Below are 21,600 nucleotides of genomic sequence, written 5' to 3'. Positions count from 1 at the left end.
GGGCTGTAAGGTATTGCTCGCCAGCCACCACAGTGAGTTTGGTGAAAGTGACAGTGACAGAATGACTTAGTCTTCCCCCCTCCCACCTCTGTGTTTGCAAGGCTTGTTCCCAGGAGCAGCGCCCTCAGCTTTGGGGTGCTGAGTGGATTTCAGTAGTCCACCTCCCTTTCTCAGCAATCAGAGGCTCATTCGTTGCATCCATGCAAAGAAACTCTGCAAATACCACTTCCAAATATAGGCGTCTCTTGCCACCGGAGGCTGACCTGGTGTCTTCCTCGGCCCACACTCTGCCTCCAGCCCCCCCTTTGGTTCCCCCACCCCGCATCCACTGCGCCCCACATCTGGAAGGAGCCTGGCCCTTGGGAGGGGACAGAAATCCAGCTTCGGACATCTAGGCCTGGGGGAGCACGACTCTTGCTGGCAAAACTACCCAAGTGAAATTACGTTTCTCGATAAGACTTTTAGAACACTTCAATTTTTTTTTTCTGTCTACCGAAATCTCTACAAACCAGCCGATGTTGAACCAGAATAATTCAGGCTGACAACAGATTCTTCCTCTGTGCTCAGCTGTCCCAGGGGGAGGAGCTGAAATCCGAAGCTCTCGGCTGTGATTGGATCCTTCTTGCAAAAGAGAGGAGGAAAAAAAAAAACCCTCCGAGCCCAAAGGAGGCTCAGTTGGGTAAAGGAACCGGGTGACTTCAGAGGCGCCGGCCCGTCCGCTGCCGCTCCGAGCGCGGCCCTCGCCCGCCCTCGCCCGCCCTCGCCCGCCCCGCAGCCGGCCGCGATGCTGTAGGGACCGGCCACGTCCTCCCGCCGGACCGTTATCCGCGCCGGCGCCCGCCGCACCCGCCCGCAAGATGCCGCGCTCCTTCCTGGTCAAGAAGCATTTCAACGCCTCCAAGAAGCCCAACTACAGCGAACTGGACACACACACCGGTAAAACCCAACGGCCGTTCTCAGTCCTTCTCTCTCTCTCTCTCTCTCTCTCTCTCTCTCTCTCTCTCTCTCTCTCTCTCTCTCTCTCTCTCTCTCTCTCTCTCTCTCTCTCTCTCTCTCTCTCTCTCTCTCTCTCTCTCTCTCTCTCTCTCCTTCCCTCCCTCCCTCCCTTCCCTCCTTCTCTCCCTCTCCCTCCCTCCTTCCTCTCTTTCTTCTCTCCTCTCTCTCTCTGCAAATCTGAATGTATGTATCACGACTTCAGTGCTATTACCGAAGAACAAATGATCAAGCTGGGTATTCTTAGAAACACTCTTCTGAAAGGGAGTTTGTGTTCTCTGGATCACTTGGGGTACGTTTTAATTCAAAACTTGTGGAGCTCTTCGCTGACAAGGGAGACTTCCTTCAACTCTGGTAACTTGGTTTTCTCAAGCTTGTACGTACATGCATAATGAATGTGCAGAAGACTAACACATAAATGCTGAACTATTGCTTTTTTTTCATGTAACATTTTCCTTTCCTTTCCGAGGCAACTTGATTCAGCCAGACCCGTTGAAACACATGTAAACTAGCCCATGCATCAAATACAAACCAACTGTTTTCCTCTGAATGTTGGAAAATAAGGTTTAGTTTCTTCCTTCTCAGAGGGGCTACTTGGCTGTATTCCCTCAATACAGACCTTGGGTAGCTCAGGACAACTGTCACAATGTGAGTGCATTAAATACGATAACTATCCAGAGAGCAGGATGACAGGAAATGCTTTACCAATGCTTATGTCCTTCTAAGGGAGTCTGGTCTTTACAAAACTCTGTGTGTTGCTTTCTCACTTGTATGTATTTTTAAACATTATTTCACCTTAATCTTTCTTCTCCTTTCTTCTTCCCCCCTCCCCCAGTGATCATTTCTCCATATCTCTATGAGAGTTACCCTATGCCTGTCATACCAAAGCCAGAGATCCTCAGCTCAGGGGCGTACAGCCCCATTACAGTGTGGACTACAACAGCTCCGTTCCACTCTCCTCTTGCCGGATTCCCCTCAGCCCTGGGGCGAATGAGCCCCCCTCCTCCTTCCGACACCTCATCCAAGGACCACAGTGGTTCGGAAAGCCCCATTAGCGATGAAGAGGAAAGACTACAATCCAAGCTCTCAGACCCCCATGCCATTGAAGCGGAGAAGTTTCAGTGCAATTTATGCAATAAGACCTATTCCACTTTTTCCGGGCTAGCTAAACACAAGCAGCTGCACTGCGATGCCCAGTCTAGGAAATCTTTCAGCTGCAAATACTGTGACAAGGAATATGTGAGCCTGGGCGCCCTGAAGATGCACATTCGGACCCACACGTTACCTTGCGTCTGCAAGATCTGCGGCAAGGCCTTCTCCAGACCCTGGCTGCTTCAAGGACACATTAGAACTCACACTGGTAAGAGAACATGTGGACAGGAATGTGGCTGCCCTCTCTAACCATGCGTGGGGTGGACTGCTAGCCTTGTATGAAGTGGTGGCATAGTTCTTTTGGGGGGGACAGTTCATCAAGGAGGGCCACTTTCTGACTACTCAAAAACTTGTCAGTGCTCGATTTCTTGCTAACCACCTCTGCTCCGGAGACTGCAAATAGCATTTAGACTTTGGAAAGTAGATTCTGGTGGTTTGGTCTCAAAGATCAGGTAGAAAAATCAGGATGGGTGTACTTCAATGTGTGCTCTGTGAAACTGACCCTAGTAATCAGCAAAAACAAATGTTGCTATCTTAGTCAATTGATTTGGTAAATAGAGGCTTTTCCTATAGTTTTCTGTTACTACCCATTCTGGCAGTGAGATCTGTTAGAGAGTTGGATAGTTTGATTTGTGTCTTTTCTTTCGTTTTCTTTAAAAAAAAAAAAAAAAACTTCGCACATCATCCTGCCGGAGGGAAGGAATTTCAGCTGCCTGAGTCAGAATACAGAAAGAGGGGAAAGGGGGAAACATTGGGAAATGTTGGGAGGTGCCTGCCATCAACTGCACCTGCTAATGTAAAGCCTTACTAGGAGAAAGTCCCACAACTCTGTGAATTATTTCTGCACAACTGGCAGCACACATGCCATTCTGGCCAAGATTTATTTTTAGCTGCAGAGTTTATCTTAAAGGGCCAGATGTTAATAAAAGCACCTATTGTGGGGATATCGTCAGGCCTTGTCATTTTTCATTCTTTCCTTTTTAAGATTTTGTTCATTTCTATTATCTTATGCTTCTCATTCTTTTCGCAAGATGTGATTGGTGTTCATTAACATGATTCAAATTTATATTTTCTCTGAAAGTGTTGACTTGTCTTTTTATTTTTTCTCACTCCCTAGGGGAGAAGCCTTTTTCTTGCCCTCACTGCAACAGAGCATTTGCAGACAGGTCGAACCTGAGGGCTCATCTGCAGACCCATTCTGATGTAAAGAAATACCAGTGCAAAAACTGCTCCAAAACCTTCTCCAGAATGTCTCTTCTGCACAAACACGAGGAATCTGGCTGCTGCGTAGCTCATTGATGCAACCAATGTTTACTCAAACAAATGCATTTCTTCACTCCGACACCAAATGACAAATAAAGTCCAAAGGCATTTTCTCTTGTGCTTACCAACCAAATAATATGTATAGACACACACATACACATGCACGTGTGTGCACTCACATACATGTGCACATACACAAGCTGCAAGAGCACGGAACCCATGTGTTGAAAGATAATCCTTTCCATGTGAAGTTGAAAATTACTATCTTTTTTTGCTGACAGCTAGATTGAGAAGATAAAAGACAAGAACCTTTCTCTTCAAAGATGAAGTGAAAAGCACATTGCATCTTTCTTTATGGAAAAAGAATGCAAAGATTTACATTGCTGCCAAAACATTTCAACTGAAAAGAACAGTATTGCTTTGTAATAGAGTTTGTAATAGAATTTCCTATAGGAAGAGAATCTGCCAGACGCGATCTCAGGTGCCTTATAAAGTATTCCAAGTTTACTTCATTACTTGTCTGATGTCTGGTTTGCCATCATTGAATTAAAGCCTTTTTTTTTTTGGATTACTTATAATGCTTTAAACTGTATTTTTAAGAGAGGAAAAAAAATAAGAACAAGAAAAAAAACACAGGAGAATGTATTAAAAGTATTTTTGTTTTGTTTTATTTTTGCCAATATGTGCCTTGGGAGAAGAGGGAAGGACCAGCTTGGGACATTCCTGGTACATGCGCCATGTCTTACTTTGTAAAAGAATTGTAGTGATTTTTATAAAATTCAGTAAAGATGGGAATAAGTGCAAGAGGATTCTGAGACATTCAGTAATGTACCAAAACTATTTTAAATGTGTATGACAGATGCAATAATACAACACCCCTCCAAGTGCCTGTTTTAATTGTGTAGTTGATGAGTCAATGTAAATTTGTGTTTATTTTTATATGACTGAATGAGTTTTGTATGAAAGTAAGATGTTGTCTATAGCTGTGTCTATATACAACTTGGAGACTTGTGAAATCAATGTTCCTTTTTTTAAGAAAAATAATTTTTCAAGGTCCTTTTTTTACAATAAACATTTTTGATTGAAAATAGTATATTTTCAGAGACTTTATTGGTTTGTTATTGGTAACAAATGAGATACAAAGAATCATTTCTTGTGTTAAGAGAAAAAGTAAATGATGCATGTTATACCTGTCAAATGTTATTTTACGTGTTAGGTTATAGTAAATTGACATCTGTTCTTCTTCCTTTTAAGGTAACACTAATATTCAGAAAAGACAATGATAGTTGTTTAGCATATCCTTTTAACAAAAAACATACTTTCACCTCATTAGTAGTCAAAAATGCTTTTCAAAATTTTATATGACTTTATGGCTTGAACTCACAGCCTTGTGCTCTTGCTTAGCTTTTTCACACAAGGTTGGTGCTCTACCACTTGGGTCACACCACAACTTCCTTCTATGACTTTATGAAAGCAAGTTCTGGTCACCTGTGTGATCTTCAATTGTTTGCATAAACTATGGGGCAACACAGGTAATCATAATTTGCTTTCATAGATTTAAGATTCATAACAGAAATATTGATGAGTTGTACAAGGAAAAAGTAGAAAGTATACATGAAAAACTTGGGAAAAATAATTTGTCATAAATTAGTTGGAAAATTAAATCATATAAACAAAATCCCACATGAAGTGGTATACATAAGTGGTATGTTTAAGGGGATCAGGATTAAATAGTGCAAAGGGAAAAGTTCCTTTTATGGTACTTGAACAAATTGAGTCAATCTCTCTGCCCTCACAATATATTTACTTGACCATGTTCTACATCCTCAGGTTCATGTTTAATAAATGCATGTGTGCTAGATAAAGGACAACTCCTAATTATAATTGGAACTGTAATAATTACCAGAATGGATACTTGAATCCAAACTTCAAGCTCATTATGACAACAGTTCCTGCTACTTTTTTTTGCTTCTATTATAACTCTCTATTAGAATTACAACTTGCAGAATCATGTTTTTCTTTTAGTGTTCTTGTGACACAAACAGAAGAAGGAAATTAGTGTTAGACACACTAGTAAAGAACCAATAATAAATGCCAATAATAGTCTCCTTGTGCTCACACTCATTCTACTTGCTACACTTGTATTTGTAAGCTAATGTATATAAGGATTGTGTACTTTATTTTTTTTAAAAATAAAGAGAATAAGAGAAATAAGAGAAACAATTGAGCTATAAGGGTATGCAAGATAGATTAATTGCCTCTGAAAGTCTCCAGGCCAGAAGACATGTACAAGCATCTTGGAAAGGGAAAATGTGAATGTGTTGGGCACCACTGACTCTTCTGGTTGGCACCCCAAGAACCACATCTCCCCCTATTCTTCCTTTTCATTTGTAGATCTAAGGACAAAATCCCTTAGTGTCCAAAACTTAAGCAGCTAATTATCTAAAGAGAAAAGTCCTGCTCATTGGTCTAATTTCTTTGTGAAGATATAGGAATATTTTGTGATATATTGATTTTTTCACTATTCCAATTATATTCTTAATTTACAGTTTTATCAAGATATATATACACTGAGATATATGAGATAGTAGGGTAGTCTATATTTACTTGAGTAATATATATATATATATATATATATATATATATATGTATATTTGTAGAGGGGTCCGGTCGTGGGGCCTGAACTCTAGGCCTGGGCACTGTCCCTCAGCTCTTCAGCTCAAGGCTAGTGCTCTACCACTTGAGCCACAGCGCCACTTCTGGCTTTTTTCTTTTTGCTTATGTGGTGCTGAGGAATCGAACCCAGGGCCTCATGCATGCAAGGCAAGTGCTCTACCACTGAGCCACCTTCCCAGACCCATTTTTTTTTAATTCTTACCATTTTGTTTGAATAGATACAGGTTCAAGTACAATACCTAAGTCCTGGCTCCAAAGTAACTTATTTTAAAATACTGTTTCCAGCTCATTACTTTTGTGATTATGTCTATTACATCATTTTGACATTTTGCATTGCTTTCTTTACTAGTCAAAGTATCCTTCAGCAGAAATTCTCTGTACTCAGCACATTGCCAGCATAGTATATCAATATTTGTTGAATGAATCACTTGATAAAATATTTAAAAAGATAAGAAAATCTCACAGATCAAAAGGAAATTCAATGTATCTCCCCTTTGAGAATTTCCAAGAGATCCTCCAGGAAAATGTACTGGTGTGTCTCTCTGCTTACTGAAGGAAGTCCCCTCAACTAGCTTCAATGCCCAAGAACTGAGAAAGGTGCACATGCAGGGCTCGATTATGAAAGCCAAAATTTTTAACAAAAATATATATGAGCTGGGTGCCGGTGGCTCACGCCTGTAACCTTAGCTACTCAGGAGGCTGAGATCTGGGGATCACAGTTCAAAGCCAGCCCAGGCAGGAAAAGTCTGTGAGACTCCAATAAACCACTCAGAAAACTGGAAGTGGCGCTGTGGCTCAAGTGGTAGAGCACTAGCCTTGAACTGAAGAGCTGAGAGACAACACCCAAGCCCAGAGTTCAAGCCCCATGACCAACAAAAAAAATCAAAAAAATAAAATATATATGTACATAAATGCTTTCAATTGACTTTTTTGTTTCATGAGATAGGAAGCAGTATGGAACAGCAAGACGAGTACAAGCTGCTTGTGGGTTGGGGCATCCTGGGATTTGAACTAAGATACTACTCTACCACTTGAACTGTGCTTTCAGTTAATATTTTTCTACCAAAAGCTTGTACTTTCACTGGGGCTGGCCTCTGACCATGATTCTTCTACTTCTGCCTCCTCTGTACAGCTGGATAGACAAATAAGCCGGCACACCTAGCTTGTTCTGGGCAGAACATCCTCACTGACATTTTACCCATCCAAATGCAATATTTATATTGATTGAATCAACTCCTCACCATTTTCCCACTTCAGGTTTTTGTGCAAGCTACTAACTGCCTCAGTTTCCTAAAGTGATAATAGGAAGACTATCATTGTCACAAGAGTCCTTTGCACTGAGCCTTATATATCATAACTGTGAGTTCCACCTGTTATTAAATGCTTCATCTGTGCTTACCCTTACACTAGGAAACACATTCATATCTACACAGCGCCTGCCTGCCATCTGCAATGCTAACAGTATCTGTTTAACCCTGCATTTCACCCTTACGCTTCTTACCTTTACTTTGGAGGTAGACACAAAGAAGCAGACAAGTTGCAAAATGGAAATTCAAAGAGGCTTTTCTGTGTTCCTCCAGTGACACAACAGGAACAGGAGGCTAAGAAAGAGATTTGCTGGAAAGGACAATGAAAACTGTGATGTCAAATACCTGAACAGCATATTTATGCACTATCATAATTTAGAAAATGTGCGGGGACACCAACAATCTTTAGAGCCAAATCTTTTTTTTTTTTTTAATGCCAGTACTGGGACTTGAACTCAGGCCTTTCACCCTTACTTGACGTTTTCACTCAGATGCAGCACTCTACTACTTGAGCCACAGCTCCAGTTCTGGCTTTTTGCTAGTTAATTGGAGGTCAAGAGTCTTACAGGCTTTTTCTGCCTAGGCTGACTTCAAACTGTGATCCTCAGATCTCAGCCTTCTGAGTGGGCAGGGTTACAAGTGTGAACCTCAATTTCTTTTAGGACTCCCCTGCCTCTGTTCCCCTCTTCCTGGACCCTCAGGGCTAGGACACGCCTCCTCGGCGTTGCTCAGTGCCCCTGCACTCTGCTCCTGCTGGAGTACATTTCCTCTCCCCTGTTCTCTGTGGAGATGAAAAGCAGCTGGCGTTCATCCTCGGTACATTAATGCTTCATCTTCTGAAGGCCGCTGTGACTCCCGCACACACCCACACTCCTCACCGGCTTTTATCTTCCTAGGCTCAACCGGCCTCCAAGCAAAACAGCCATTTCTTCCCCCACTAAAATGTGGACACTCTGGTGTAATGAGGCCATTATAATTTTAAAAACTATACGGCTTTCCTGGATAAAAGCCATATCTTTAGGAGTTGTCCCTCGTTTTAATATAGGAAACAATTTGTGGAAAAAAATAATTTCCAAATGAGTACTCTGACATGGAAGGACCCAGCCATTTCTCAAGGAAGATGTTTTTCTCTTGTTCTTGCGTTCTGAGCACAGCCGGGGGGAGGGGAGGAGCGGTAAATTAAAGCATTTTCTTTGCCTGAGAGGTTTACATGTGGAAGTGGAGCCAGGGGTAGCGAACTCTGAAGCTTAATTTGTAGCCATAGTAAATATGGCCACCTGGAACTCCAGGAGTGAATGGGTGGCGATAGATGGGTTTAGGCCCTTAGCCCTGGCAGGAAGTAATCTCTACTCTGTAAGAAGCACAGCATGTGAAGACCAGCAAGCATGGCAGCCTTTCCTCTGTGGCATCAGGCCAGACCCCCAAACAATGAGAGATTAGCAGAGGAAATGGCAGCATATCCATGTCCGCACACTCCAAAGGGGCTGGGGAAGTATTTATAGCAATGAGTAGGCGAGTTGCTGTGACTAAAAGATGGGGGGGGGGACGGGGAGGGTGTTTGCATGACTTGAACCACTTCATTTAATTAAACTGCTCGAGTTATAACAGCTTAATCCATTCAGCCCGTTCTTCTGGAATTCTGTAGATAGTTGTGAGGCCTTTTGAATGATCACTAAGTGGTTTTCAGAGACAATGGCTATGAAATAATGCCCAGACCTGTCACTTACCCATTTCAATAGTTAGGATAATGAAAAGGACATGATGTCCAGCACCACTTTATCCTGGAGCTTGAATCCAGTGCCCACGAGGTCAGGAGTAGCAGTTAGTGTGCCACTACTGTGCTTGAACTCAGTGTCTTGATGCTGCCCCTTAGTTTTATCACTCAAGGCTAGTGCTCTACTACTTAAGTGACTGTTCTACTTCCTGCTTTTTTCATGGCTAGAGATTACAGTCTCATGAACTTTTCTGCCTGTGCTGGCTTTGACCCTCAACCCTCAGATCTCAGCCTTCTAAGCAGCTAGGATTACAGATGTGAGCCACCCAGTTAACACCCAGTTAACATCCAGTTTAACTTAGTTAGCTCAGTTAAACTAGATGTTATAAACGTAGCTTTTGGTAATAGGTGGTTCTACGGATTGAGAAGGAAGGAATAAATTACTAATACCTTTTTGTGTTGCAGTAAATAACTCCTCTTTTCCTGCCCTATCTGTTCTCCCAAGAACCTAAACTGATCTATAATGGTCTCTCTGTATTTACGGTCTCAACTACCTATGAGTCTAAAATAGTTTTAATTGCATCTTTTCTGAATGTGTATGAACATTGTACCATTATTTCTGAAATATCAGAGTATAAGTTTTTATGTGCATTTATAATACACTATGTATTGTAAGTAATCTAGAGATGATTTCAAGTGCATAGGAAAATGTGGTAGGTTCAATGCAAACACCATACCATTTAAAATAAGGAACATGAGCATCCCTGGATCTTTTGTGTCTGAAGGAGTTTTGGAAGGACCTATGAATATACCATGAGACTGCAGTGGTCTGACTACTGTGTTTGGATTGTCTGCATTCTGCTCCAGTTTTCCCTATATTCAGTCACCTTTAGGGGCCCAGAAATATGTTCTCATACTAGGGAGGCTGGTTGGGTTCTGAGCACTAAAATGAGGACTTTAAGAAGAATTTCTTGCCAAGTGTAAGAGACCACATGTACAGTGACAGGGACCATATACCATGTGCCATGTCTGTGATGGAGGCCTCTACTTCATCCTACTAGTCAGTGCACCTGCCCCGGCCATTGCTGCCCACCCACATCCAAATTGTGGTGGCCATTCTTCAAGTTCAGTTGGCCCAGGCCTGCTTGCCATTGGTGAACACTGTCCTGAGTGTGTATCAAGAGTGTCATGCCTTAATGTGATGTTAGGAAAATGAAACCTTAAATATGTATTTTAATGTTTTCGTTTCTTTCATGCATGTGTTTCTAATGCATTTATAAGATTATTTCTTTGTTGCTTTGTATGTCCCTCCCCCACAGTGTAACCCCCGCTTTCACTATATTTGATGTTAGTATAACATGTGGAGGAGATGGGGACAAACAAGTCGTTTAAGGATTCAGGTGGACCTGTTGCAACAATGAGAAGTACAAAATGTCATGTCAAAACCAGCTTTACAATTTCGGTGTGGGGGGGGAGGGGGGTATAATTGGGTGGGGGGAGGGGGGTAAAATTGGGTGGGGGGAGGGGGGAGGCGGGGAAGGGAAGTGAAGGGTAAACAAAGGAGGAGGCTGCAATGCTTGGTAAGAAATGTATGCATTATCCTGCCCATGTAATTGTTGCCCCTCTGTACAGTATGTTCTCAAATAAAATAAAATACAATTAAAAAAAAAAAAAAAAAAAAGAGTGTCATGCCTGTCTCAGAGCAGGCTGATTTCAGAGTGGTTATTCCTCCCCTGCTCCTGCCATGCCAGTCCAGCTGGGCTTTGGGATTTGCACATAATTATAAACTATCTGAATGGCATTCTGACACAAACAAATGGCCTAAGTTGAATGTTGGTGACTTATGACATCTCTTCCCTGTCTCCCAAGATCCCTGGATCTGCTTTAGCCTGAGGGAATGAGTGACTGTCTGCTTTCTGGGATCTCAAGATAGAGCAGGAGAGCCTTCTCTCCATCCAGTATTGTACAATAGAATAAGTCTCACTGCCACCAGAGAGGAGAAGAGGGAGTCTGGAGCAGCAAGTACCCAGTAAAAGATCAGTGATGCATGAACAGGGTTATTTCCAGGGTCTACAGACTTCAGTAAGTATCAAAATCCAACAGGTTTGGCAAGACCCCAACTTCTGGTCCCACCTGCAGAGCTTCTGACTTAGGGGGTTCCTAGTGGGCCAATTTGCCCTGCTGATATACTCTCAGGTGAGGCTAATTTAGCTGTCACGGAGTCCATGTTCTGAGGACCACAGGACCTCAGTAAGGGGAGTCAAACATGAGGTAAAGAGTAAGGACATGGCCGTAATAGCTAATATATGTTGTCACATGCTGTGGGCGTCAGAATCCCTTTTCTTTTCCTCAATGTGGCTGGCTATTTGCTATTTAGTGAAAAGAAGCACTGGACAAGACTCCTCTAGAGGAAAAAGAAAAGAAATATCATGTTTGCCGAGTGATTCTAAATTCTCTATCAATTCCTTTCCAAACTAAGGCACAGTACAAGGGCTTCAAGAAAATTAGAAATGGCCAGGTGCCAGTGGCTCACATCTGTAATCCTAGCTACTCAGGAGGCTGAGATCTGAGGATCGCAGTTCAAAGCCAACTCAGGCAAGAAAGTCCGTGAAACTCTTATCTCCAATAAACCACCAGAAATCCGGAATTGGTGCTGTGGCTCAAGTGGTAGAGCGCTAGCCTTGAGCTGAAGAGCTGAGGGACAGCGCCCAGGCCCAGAGTTCAAGCCCCACGACAAACACAAAAAAAAAAAAAAGAAAATTAGAAATGAAGCTGAAAAGATATGTGATCAAATGTGGAAGGGAAGAAGATGGGTGGGGATGTCCTACACAGCAAAAGGCTGTTTATATAATGTAAGACAAAAAAAAATCAGTCCTCAAATAATTGATGGTTCCTTTATAAAATTAAATAACATGGAAAAGGAGCTTACCTTTTGCTTGTTTTTACATTACTTACTTGTGTTAGGAAGCTAAAATGAATAAATTTGTTTGCCGCCATGAAGCTTTTACTGGCAGCGTGACCACTCATTGGCCTGAGATTTTTCTCTATCAACATAGCCAGACAAGCCCCTCTTGGATTCTGCTTCTTTAAAAAAAATCTAAAAAGATGTAAAAGGATCTTTTGTATTACTGCTTTCTCAAGGCAATAAAAAAAAGAGAATTAGAAGAAAAGACTATTCTAGAATGTAACTTCAGATTTTTACAATTTAGGAAAATTTCAACAGCTACAGGTTGGTTGGTTGCCAGTGGGTGCTGGCTGGAGATGTGTGTGTGTGTGTGTGTGTGTGTGTGTGTGTGTGTGTGTGTGTGTGTGTGTGTGTGTGTGTTTCAGGGATGCCAACTCCCCCACTACCCAGCCAACAAGGGATGAAACTGCTCGGATTATTTTCCAAGGTGGTGTCCAGATAAACTGGAAAGAGCATCATTCTCTTGTGTGCAAACTTTTAAGGAAAGGGGGCAAATAAATTAAGTTGTGTTATAGAGACTTCTTCTAGAAGTCTGTTGCAAATAAACAGAATTCTTTTTCATTGGTAGTAATATTTAATATTTAATGTTTTAAATAAGTTTTTTATAGTGAAAATACCATATGGAGGGGTTACAATTACGTGAGCAAGGTAATGAGTACATCTCTTATCAAGCATTGTTGCCTCCTCCTTTGTTTTTGCCCTACCATCCCTGCCTTCCCATCTCCATGACTACACTCCCCCCTCAAAGTTGTAAAGTTCATTTTTTGACATAGCATCTTGTACATCTCATTGTTGCAATGTATCCACCCATATCCCTATTTAATTTGTTTTTTTCCCTTCTACTCCCAAATTATACCAACATCAAATACAGTGAAAACAGGGGTTATACCATGGGGGAGGGACATACAGAAAAGTCACCTTATAAATACGTTAGAAACAATAGTAAGAAAGAAAAAACCACTTGTGTTTTTATCTTGGGGTTCATTTTGCCTAACATCATCTTATCTGACCTTTTCTGGTTGTCAAGGGAAACCATGGGACCTATGTTTCTTTGAGCCTGGCTTACTTCACTTAATATAATTTTTTCCATGTTTTTCCATTTCTTATGTCATTCTTTCTGATGGAGGCATAGAATTCCATTGTGTATATGTACCACATTTCCTTGATCCATTCATCTACGGAGGGGCATCTGGGTTGGTTCCATATCTTAGCTATGGTAAATAATGCTGCAATATATATAGTTGTGCTGGTAGCTTTAGTGTGGTCTTGTTTGTCATCATTCTCTTACAGAGAAACTTCTCTGAAGAGGAAAGAGGGATGGTAAATAGACACATGAAGAAATGTTCAACCTCTCTAGCCATAAAAGAAATGCAAATCAAAACAACACTGAGATTCCACCTCACCCCGGTTAGAATGGCTAGAATCAAGAACTCTAGTAACAACAGATGCTGGAGGGGATGTGGACAGGAGGGAACCCTGTTGCATTGTTGGGAGTGTAAACTTGTTCAACCACTTTGGAAAGCAGTGTGTAGGTTCCTCAAAAGACTCCACATAGAGCTCCCCTATGATCTAGCAATCCCATTTTTGGGCATTTACCCTAACAGTCACAAACTAGAATTCTTTTTTCCTTTTCTTTTTTATTTTAACAGTGTTGGAGATGGAACCCAGGGCCTTGCACATTCTAAGCACGCACTCTCCCACTGAGCTACATCCCCAGCTGTGATGTTAGCTTTTTAAAACAACCAATGATACAGCCATGTCCTAATCTAAGCCTGTTTTTGGTTTATCAGTACAGGATAAAGGAGTAAGGGCTGGAATCAGTCATCAGACTGACCAGGATACAAACTGCTCTTCTGTCATGTACTTCTGTGTCATCAGCTCAGTGAGGGAAGAGGGGTTGGAGGGACAGGGACCAAGTATAGGTAAGTGAAGGTAAGCACAGTCCAGAAAAAATAGCAATTACATGATGCATGGGACATACAATGAAGCTCAGTATTTATCTTAATCTTGAACCAGATTTTTTATCTACATATACTAAGCTCAGAATACCAGTTACCAAAGTACTTTTTCCCTATGAAAACATGATTGTCCTTTTCTAGTAGGAGGGAAGAATTCATCCCTCACTTGTTGATCTGTCTTCTCTTCTTGTCCTTATTTAACATGAAATCATCTAATACTAGTTTGGTCACAATCAGACAAGTTATCAGGAGTTGGTGTGCATTGGCATGCCTGTCTACCCAAAGTAATATGCACACCAAATTGTGGACATCACATTTTAATGTATAGACCATTAAAATAGACAAAGGGCTCTTCAACAATCAATGAGTTTGAGAAGATGTTTACTTTCTATGCAATATTCACAACTACCTGTAAGCCTAAATAAGTTCTGAAATTAGAAACAAAATAAATATTCCTAAAAACTTAAAGGGCAGGGAATTTTGTTTTTCTCTTATTCTATATTCATAATGCCTTACTATCTCTCTATCAACTTTTCTTATTAAGCAATAAAGTAGTTTTAAAAACAATATTTCAGAGTATCAATAATCTGGTGTGTGTGTGTGTGTGTGTGTGTGTGTGTGTGTGTGTTTGTATGTGTGTGTATGCACGCATGTGCCTAACTGCAGGTCTTTCACTCTCTCTTGACTTTTTCATTCAATGCTGGTGATCTACCACTTAAGTCACACTCCTAACTTTGGCTTTTTGCTTATAAATTGGAGCGTCCTTTAGATGTGTCCGCCCAAACTGGTTTCAAACCAGGATTCTCAGATTGTAGCCTCCTGAGTAGCTAGGATTAAAAGCATGAGTTATTGCAACCAGCCAAAAATCTTAAGCAGACTTCAAAATGAAAATTAGAATTATATTTTTCACTTATTTAATTCATGAGTACAAATGCCACTGATGTCCACAAGTTCTGCCAAATTTGTTTTCTGTGACTGACATGAGGGGACAAGTCAGGAGAACTTAGACCCTTTCATTGAAACTGAAGGGTTTAGAATGTGTGATATGCAAACTGAAAGATGGCCACAGATTCCCCACAAGGACCTGGGTTTCAGATGATCCAAACCAAAGGAAAGCATGGAGGGAAGGTGGCGATGGCTTCCACCTGCCACCAGGGAGTGCTGGTTGTCCTGGGGGTAGACTACACTCCACTCGTGAACAACATGACCTATTCCATTCTTCTCCCAATTCAAGCAGATCCTCCAGAAGCCTGATGCAGCCAGGCATCAGTGACTCATGCCCATAATCTTAGCTACTCAGGAAGCTGAGATCTGAGAAAAGTAGTCCAGAGTTAGCCCCAGATGAAAAGTCCTTGAGACTCAGGGGGTGATGTGACTCCAGTGGTAGCTCACTAGTTTTAAACAAAAAAGTTAAGAGAAAGTGCCCAGGCTCTGAGTTCAAGCCACAGTCCCAGTACACACACACACACACACAAACACACACACACACACACATCATAATGGAGCTAAATACTGCAAATACATCCATTTAGATCCAGAATCTACCTCAGGTCCTTGCTATGAGTAAGCCATGTACAGAAGTACAGAAAAAAAATCTAGATTTTTGATTTGTTATTGATCAAAACTCTTAGATCTATGAGCCTACTCAAGGGTGTGTGATCCATACCTCAGCTGATTTTAGTCATTTTGTGAGGGAAATAGATGAAAGACTAGCTTAGTAAATCACATGGAAATTTTGACATTATTGCTCAAAAGGGTTTTGATAGCTAGTGATCATAAGATCGTAAGAAATTGACAGATGCCTCTGGAGTTCTATTTTAGTCTTGTTGCTTTCTCAAAATATCTTTTTCCTAAGTATGTAATGAAAACTAAAGAAACTGCCATTTCCACCACAAAATACCTTGGATAATTTATCAATCACACTGAATGTTCTCCAAAAGGCTGGTTAAGTTCCCAGCTTCTGGAGATCAAGGAAGCTTTACTGAAGAACCAGTGGGTTCCAGGTGCTCATCTTGGGAATTATGGGAGATAGTCAGATCATTCTGATCCAGTGTGACCTCACTAAGTGGAACACCTGACATCCTGTGGCTGTAGTCCAATTCTTAAATAGAGGAGGAGAGAATTTCAGACACACTGGCAAGTAAAAGGCAAACGAGGTTACTGGCTAAATGGCTATGTCTGTAGGATACCTTCATGGAATTCCTCAGGATACTCTCGGTCAGAATTACAGAAAGAGAAGTCATGAAATAGTCTTGGTTTTCCATCTTTTCCTAATGTTAAAGAACAAATTAAATATAAAGCATTTTAATTTTGCCCCATTTGTTAGAAAATGGAAAGACTTGGAAAAAAATATATTAAGTGAAGTAAGCCAGGCCCAAAGAAACATAGGTCCCATGGTTTCCCTTTTTTGCAATAACTTGTCTGAGACAAGCTGAAACGGTCAGATAAGATGATGTTAAGCAAAATGAACCCCAAGATAAGGACACAAGTGTTTTTTTTCTTTCTTGCTATTGTTTCTAACATATTATAAGGTGATTTTTTTGTTGCTTTGCCTCCCCCATGGTATAACCCCTGTTTTCATTGTATTTGATGTTGGTATAATTTGGGAGCAGAAGGGAAGAAAATTGTTTAAATAGGGATACAGGTGGACCCATTGCAACAATGAGATGTACAAGATGCTATGTCGAAAAACGAACTTTACAACTTTGGTTAGGGTGGTGGGTGTTGGGTGGAGGAGGAGGGAAGTATACTTGTGGAGTTGGTAGGGCAGGGATGGTAAGGGAAAAACAAAGGAAAACAAAGGAGGAGGCAACAATGCTTGATAAGAAATATACTCATTACCTTGCCCATGTAATTGTAACCCCTCTGTACGGCATTTTCACAATAAAAAACTTACTTTAAAAAAAAGCATTTTAATTAAATGATACTGAAGGTAATTTTATACGTTTTAAAATTGCCCAAGCCCATAAAGCATTTGCTTATTTCTTCAGTAAGTAATAGTTATTTGTTTTATATTTTTGCATCTCTAGAAATGTAATTGGTATTCATGTGTGCACACTAGCTTGTACTCAGAGTCTTATACTCAAGGATAGCATTCTATCACATAAGCCACAGCTCCATTTCTAGCTTTTAACTGGTTAATTGATTATAAGAGTTTTATGGACTTTCTCGTCTGAGCTGACTTTCGAACATCATCTTAGGTCTGAGTCTCCTGAGTACAATATATAATTCCCTAAACGAGTCTTTTTCTCATGCTATGCCTACTGCCTCTCATGCTCATCCTCCTCTTGTTTATCTAGTCCTGCCTACTCCTGGAATCAGGTCCATGGCTGCCTCTCTAAGCATCTAACCCTGGTTTCCCAGACTACTTATGGGGTCCTCATCTACACTATTCCTAAGGCATGTTGTACACAATCACATGACAAGATTTGTTCTTCTGCTTTCTCCTCACCAGATATGAATTCTCTGAGAGTAGGGACTGGATCACACTTCTTTTTCCTATTGTCCTATATAGTCCTGAAAGCAGGAAACAGATGAACAGGTGTTTTTCTAAAGAGGTGACTTTTATCCTGAAGTAGACCTGATCTAGTTCATTGTGGGAGAACTTTACCTTCCTATTTTTAGCATTTAAGATAAACTACAACTAGTTTAATTTTTTTTAAAAAATGGGTCAAATGATCAAATTTCAAGTGGTTGACAAATATATGGTAAAAAGTCAACATCATTGGCCATCAGAGAAGAGCACTTTAGAACTACAATGCAGTATCATCTCACTCTAGTTACAATGACTATTAAAAATACAGGAACAAAAATAAGTGCTTGAGTAGTTATAGAAAAGGAATACTTGTACACTGCTAGTAAAAATGCCAATTAGTAGAACCACTATGGAGGTCAATATGGAAAAATCCTGAAGCAGCTAAAAACATAGCTACCATATCATCTGGTTTAGCTATCCCATAACTAGATATATAGCCAAAGAAGAGGAAATCAGCATACCAAAGAGATGTCCACGCCTTCGGACTTACTGTGGCACTATTCCTAATAGCTATGATGCAGAGTCAGCCCAAGTACCCATCCACACATGGACATAGATAGAAAATTAAATACAGAAATACACACATACACATCCATGTATACACACATACAAAGACTCACACATGTGTACATACAAAATGCAATGAAGCTTGACCTTAAAGAATGAAATGCAGTACTTTCAGCAAAATGAATATCCACTGGAGGAGACTATGTTAAGCAAAATGAGTCAGATAGAGTAAAAAATGAACTGCATGTTCTCGGTCATATGTAAAAGTTCAAAACAGAATAAATCAACCTGAACATAAAATAATGATTACTCAAGGTTGGAAAAGGGGTCAGAGGTAGCTTAAAGGAGGCTGGATTTGATCAATGTACACTATACGAAAGTACTGAGATACCTCAGTGAACCCATGCAATAGACACATGTTAACAAAACTTTAAAAAGAACAAGACAGTTTAAATTCCAGAGCAACATAAATACAGAAGAACACCAACAAATAACAAAATAACTGTCTCCCTGTGCAGCAATTAATCGAACTCTTACTGAATTAGTATATTTTTTCCAGTCCTGGATACTGTTTCTACCGTTTCCCTTGATGGGAACATTCAAATACAATTTAAGAAACAAAAAATATTTGAATCCATCAAAAGTCTCTCTCCAACGTTGTGAGGCTTCTCTGTCACTATCTTTCTCTCCTCGCTGTTCTGGGGAAGAACTCTCTCCTCTCTCTCTCTCTGTCTCTCTGTCTCTCTTGGTCTCTCTCTCTGTCTCTCTCTGTCTCTCTCTCTCCCCCCTCCCTCTTCCTCTGCCCCCCCCCATCTCACACACACACACAGGATTTTTCTGTGGTGTGGTGTGTGCTCTTGATGTCTCCTCTAGGCTGCTGGTCTGATTTCTTGTGGTCTTGGAAACTAGCCTTCAACATGACTCATCCACCACTCACTGCTCTGGGCTGTTTAAGACTCTTTCACATACTCTTAGCAGCGCTACAAATAAGACAGTTGCTTGTTATCTGTGTCTAACTGTCATCAGTCACCATGCTAAGGAGGGAAAAGTCTGTTTCATCTTGGATCACCTGTATTTGTGTACAGTTTTAAGTCACTACATTTCTTGTGTGTGTGTGTGTGTGTGTGTGTGTGTGTGTGTGTGTGTGTGCGTGCGTGCATGTGTGTGTATGTTATTCAGAAGCTCCATCACTGAGCAGAGCCCCTTAGGCTACCAGCCTTGATGCAATGCTTAGTCTTTGGAAATCCCTATTTGGAACATTAGAAACATCTGGATAAACCACATTTCCATGTTGAAATAAAGATAAGTTGTCATTTCTGCTACTCATTTTGAATTTATCCCACAGCCTGATGAGAGGGATTTTGCCCAGAGCAAGTTGGAGAGAATAAAACATCAGAGAGAGACAGAAAAGGAGGGACGGAGAGAAAGAGAAAAGGAAGGAAGGAAGGAAGGAAGGAAGGAAGGAAGGAAGGAAGGAAGGAAAGAAGGAAGGAAGGAAGGCTCAATGTTATAGCATCCTCCATGGGGTTCCCTTGATAACACTTCATATATAGTCTTTTCATCCCAAGGAGCTGTTATTTGGGAGGGTAAGGGCTATAAACAGAGGTTAGGGTCCCATGCAACCATGGTACCCTGCAAAACACATGTAGGAAAGTGAATAAAGGTTTCCTTCTACTAAACTTAATAATTTATGCTTATGCCTCATAGCACATGTATTTCTCTGAAAATTTTAGCACCAGCAGCTCACACTTGTAATCCTAGATACTCAGGAAATGGAAATCTAAGGAAGGAAGGAGGTTCAAAGCCACCCCAGGCAAGAAAATCCCTGAGACTTACTTCCAATTAGCCATCAAAAAGCAGAAAGTGGAGCAGTGGCTCAAATGGTAGAGTGCTAGCCTTGAGGAAAGAAGAAAAGGAACAATACACCCAAGGCCTGAGTTCATGCCCAGTACCCCACCCCCATCCCACCCCACACATACAAGTCTGGTTGATTCACTTGCTCTAACTTCATGCTTATTTATCAACAAAGGGCCTGTGCTTTCCCATGTACAATATCACACTTTTTTGATGTGTTCCTCTTACTAAGAGGCCCTGATGAACTTCTGTTCTGTCTAGTTGGAGCAGTAACCCATTTGTACTTTGAGATCCAGGTTCTCTTCCCCAAACAGCCTGGCATTGTGGCTGGCAATGTCTAGCTTAGGATCACAGGGGTGAGCATTTGCGTACCTACCCACAGAACCTGTCCAGCCCTCTCTCCATCCCCGTTAAGAGGGAGTCCTGTCCTTTGTGCCTGGATCTAATACACCATGGGGAGAAAAGTCAGGCATTTTTTGCCTTTTGAATTTCATATGTGGTTTCATTCCAAAAATACCGCCAGACAGTCTGAGGAGTAGTAGAGGTGAGGGTAAAATAGCTGACACTGACATTAGGTCTTGAGCATCCACAAATATTCCTAGAATTCTTTTTTTGAGGTGGGGAAGGGAGGGAGGTGGTCAAAGAAATCTGTCTTCAAAGAAAGCCTTAGTCATGGAAGAGCCAGATGCATAAAAGAAGTGAGTAAGAAAGCCTCTTCAATAACAGAGCTGAATCCTGCTTTTTGCTTCTTTCCCAAGACCCTCCAGGGAAGCCATCAAGCATGTCCCAAACCCTGAGCCTGGCTCGCTAACAAGCTCCAGGACACAGGAGTCTTTTCACATAGTTCTGACTCCTCAGTCAGGAGTCTGTCACCTGCTGTCTACCATATCTTCGTGCAGTTTCAAAGTTCACTTGAACATAGGAAAAGACTCCAGGAAGTCTTTACATTGCTGGATCCAGTCCAAATTGCCGTGGGCATATCCAAGCATCCTGTAGGATCCTGGAGGTCACCCTACTGCCACCAGCCATTCTGTGGATGACCAAACCCTCTCTTCTCCCTGAGGAAATGCATGAGGGGGGATGGGAGGCACACCCACCAGACTGCCTGGCTTCCTCTCTACCAGGAAAGGGGCACCTAGCATACCTTGAAAGTGGGCTGAAGGCCAGTAAGACAGGGACCCCCTTTGGAAGGGAAGAGGAGGACAGAGCTGGGGTGTAGACAAGAAGAAAGGTGGCCAGCATTTTTCAGTTCTTTCCAACCCCTCAGCACCCTGAAAACCCTCAGACAGGTTTTCCAATGCAGAGATCTCCTCTTGAAAATAAAAATTCTCAAAATAAATCCTGATATTCATCTTCCTTCTCTTTCTATTTCGACAAGGGCTCTGTTCTCCTTATAAATACACACACTTAAATTATGTCTGGAAAATGAGTTTTACAAATCTCACAAGGGCCAGGCACTTCGTGCTCTCATATAATCCTTACATTTAAGAGACTGAGATTTGAGGATCCCACATTGAAGCCAACTGAGCAGACAGATCTGAGAGATTCTTACCTCCAACTATCAAAAAGGCCAGAATAGCACCCAAATCTTGAGTTCAAGCCCTGGACCAGCACATTCACATATACATACACAAAGCCAGCAGTGGCTCATGTGGTAGAACACCAGTTTTGAGCAG

At 41.4% G+C, this 21,600-nt stretch overlaps 1 protein-coding gene across 2 annotated transcripts; it reads left to right on the top strand.

The window, feature by feature from the left end:
* Positions 1-690: 690 nt before the first annotated feature.
* Snai2 (snail family transcriptional repressor 2) lies at positions 691-4,482 on the top strand. Of its 2 annotated transcripts, none has more exons than XM_069990693.1 (3): positions 691-936; positions 1,829-2,353; positions 3,263-4,482. In XM_069990693.1, exons 1-3 carry the CDS (start codon positions 858-860, stop codon positions 3,442-3,444), a joined length of 786 nt encoding a protein of 261 aa, XP_069846794.1. In that variant the 5' UTR covers positions 691-857; the 3' UTR covers positions 3,445-4,482. The 2 variants fall into 2 exon arrangements, with proteins under 2 accessions (XP_069846794.1, XP_069846795.1); XM_069990694.1 differs by lacking the exon at positions 691-936 and adding an exon at positions 1,158-1,285.
* The last annotated feature ends 17,118 nt before the right edge of the window (positions 4,483-21,600 follow it).

Source organism: Dipodomys merriami, unplaced genomic scaffold (genome assembly GCF_024711535.1).
Source record: "Dipodomys merriami isolate MVZ:Mamm:240054 unplaced genomic scaffold, mDipMer1.0.p SCAF_4, whole genome shotgun sequence".
In the NCBI taxonomy this organism is placed as follows: Eukaryota; Metazoa; Chordata; class Mammalia; order Rodentia; family Heteromyidae; genus Dipodomys; species Dipodomys merriami.
The sequence above is the reverse complement of the archived record's forward strand: the minus strand, read 5'-3'. Positions and strand labels throughout refer to the sequence as shown.

Bases quoted from the DNA above. Each gene is read 5' to 3' on its own strand.
- Snai2 (XM_069990693.1), top strand. From the start codon at position 858: ATGCCGCGCTCCTTCCTGGTCAAGAAGCATTTCAACGCCTCCAAGAAG. The intron at 937-1,828 runs GTAAAACCCAAC...CCCCTCCCCCAG, and splicing joins CGAACTGGACACACACACCG to TGATCATTTCTCCATATCTC. The intron at 2,354-3,262 runs GTAAGAGAACAT...CTCACTCCCTAG, and splicing joins ACACATTAGAACTCACACTG to GGGAGAAGCCTTTTTCTTGC.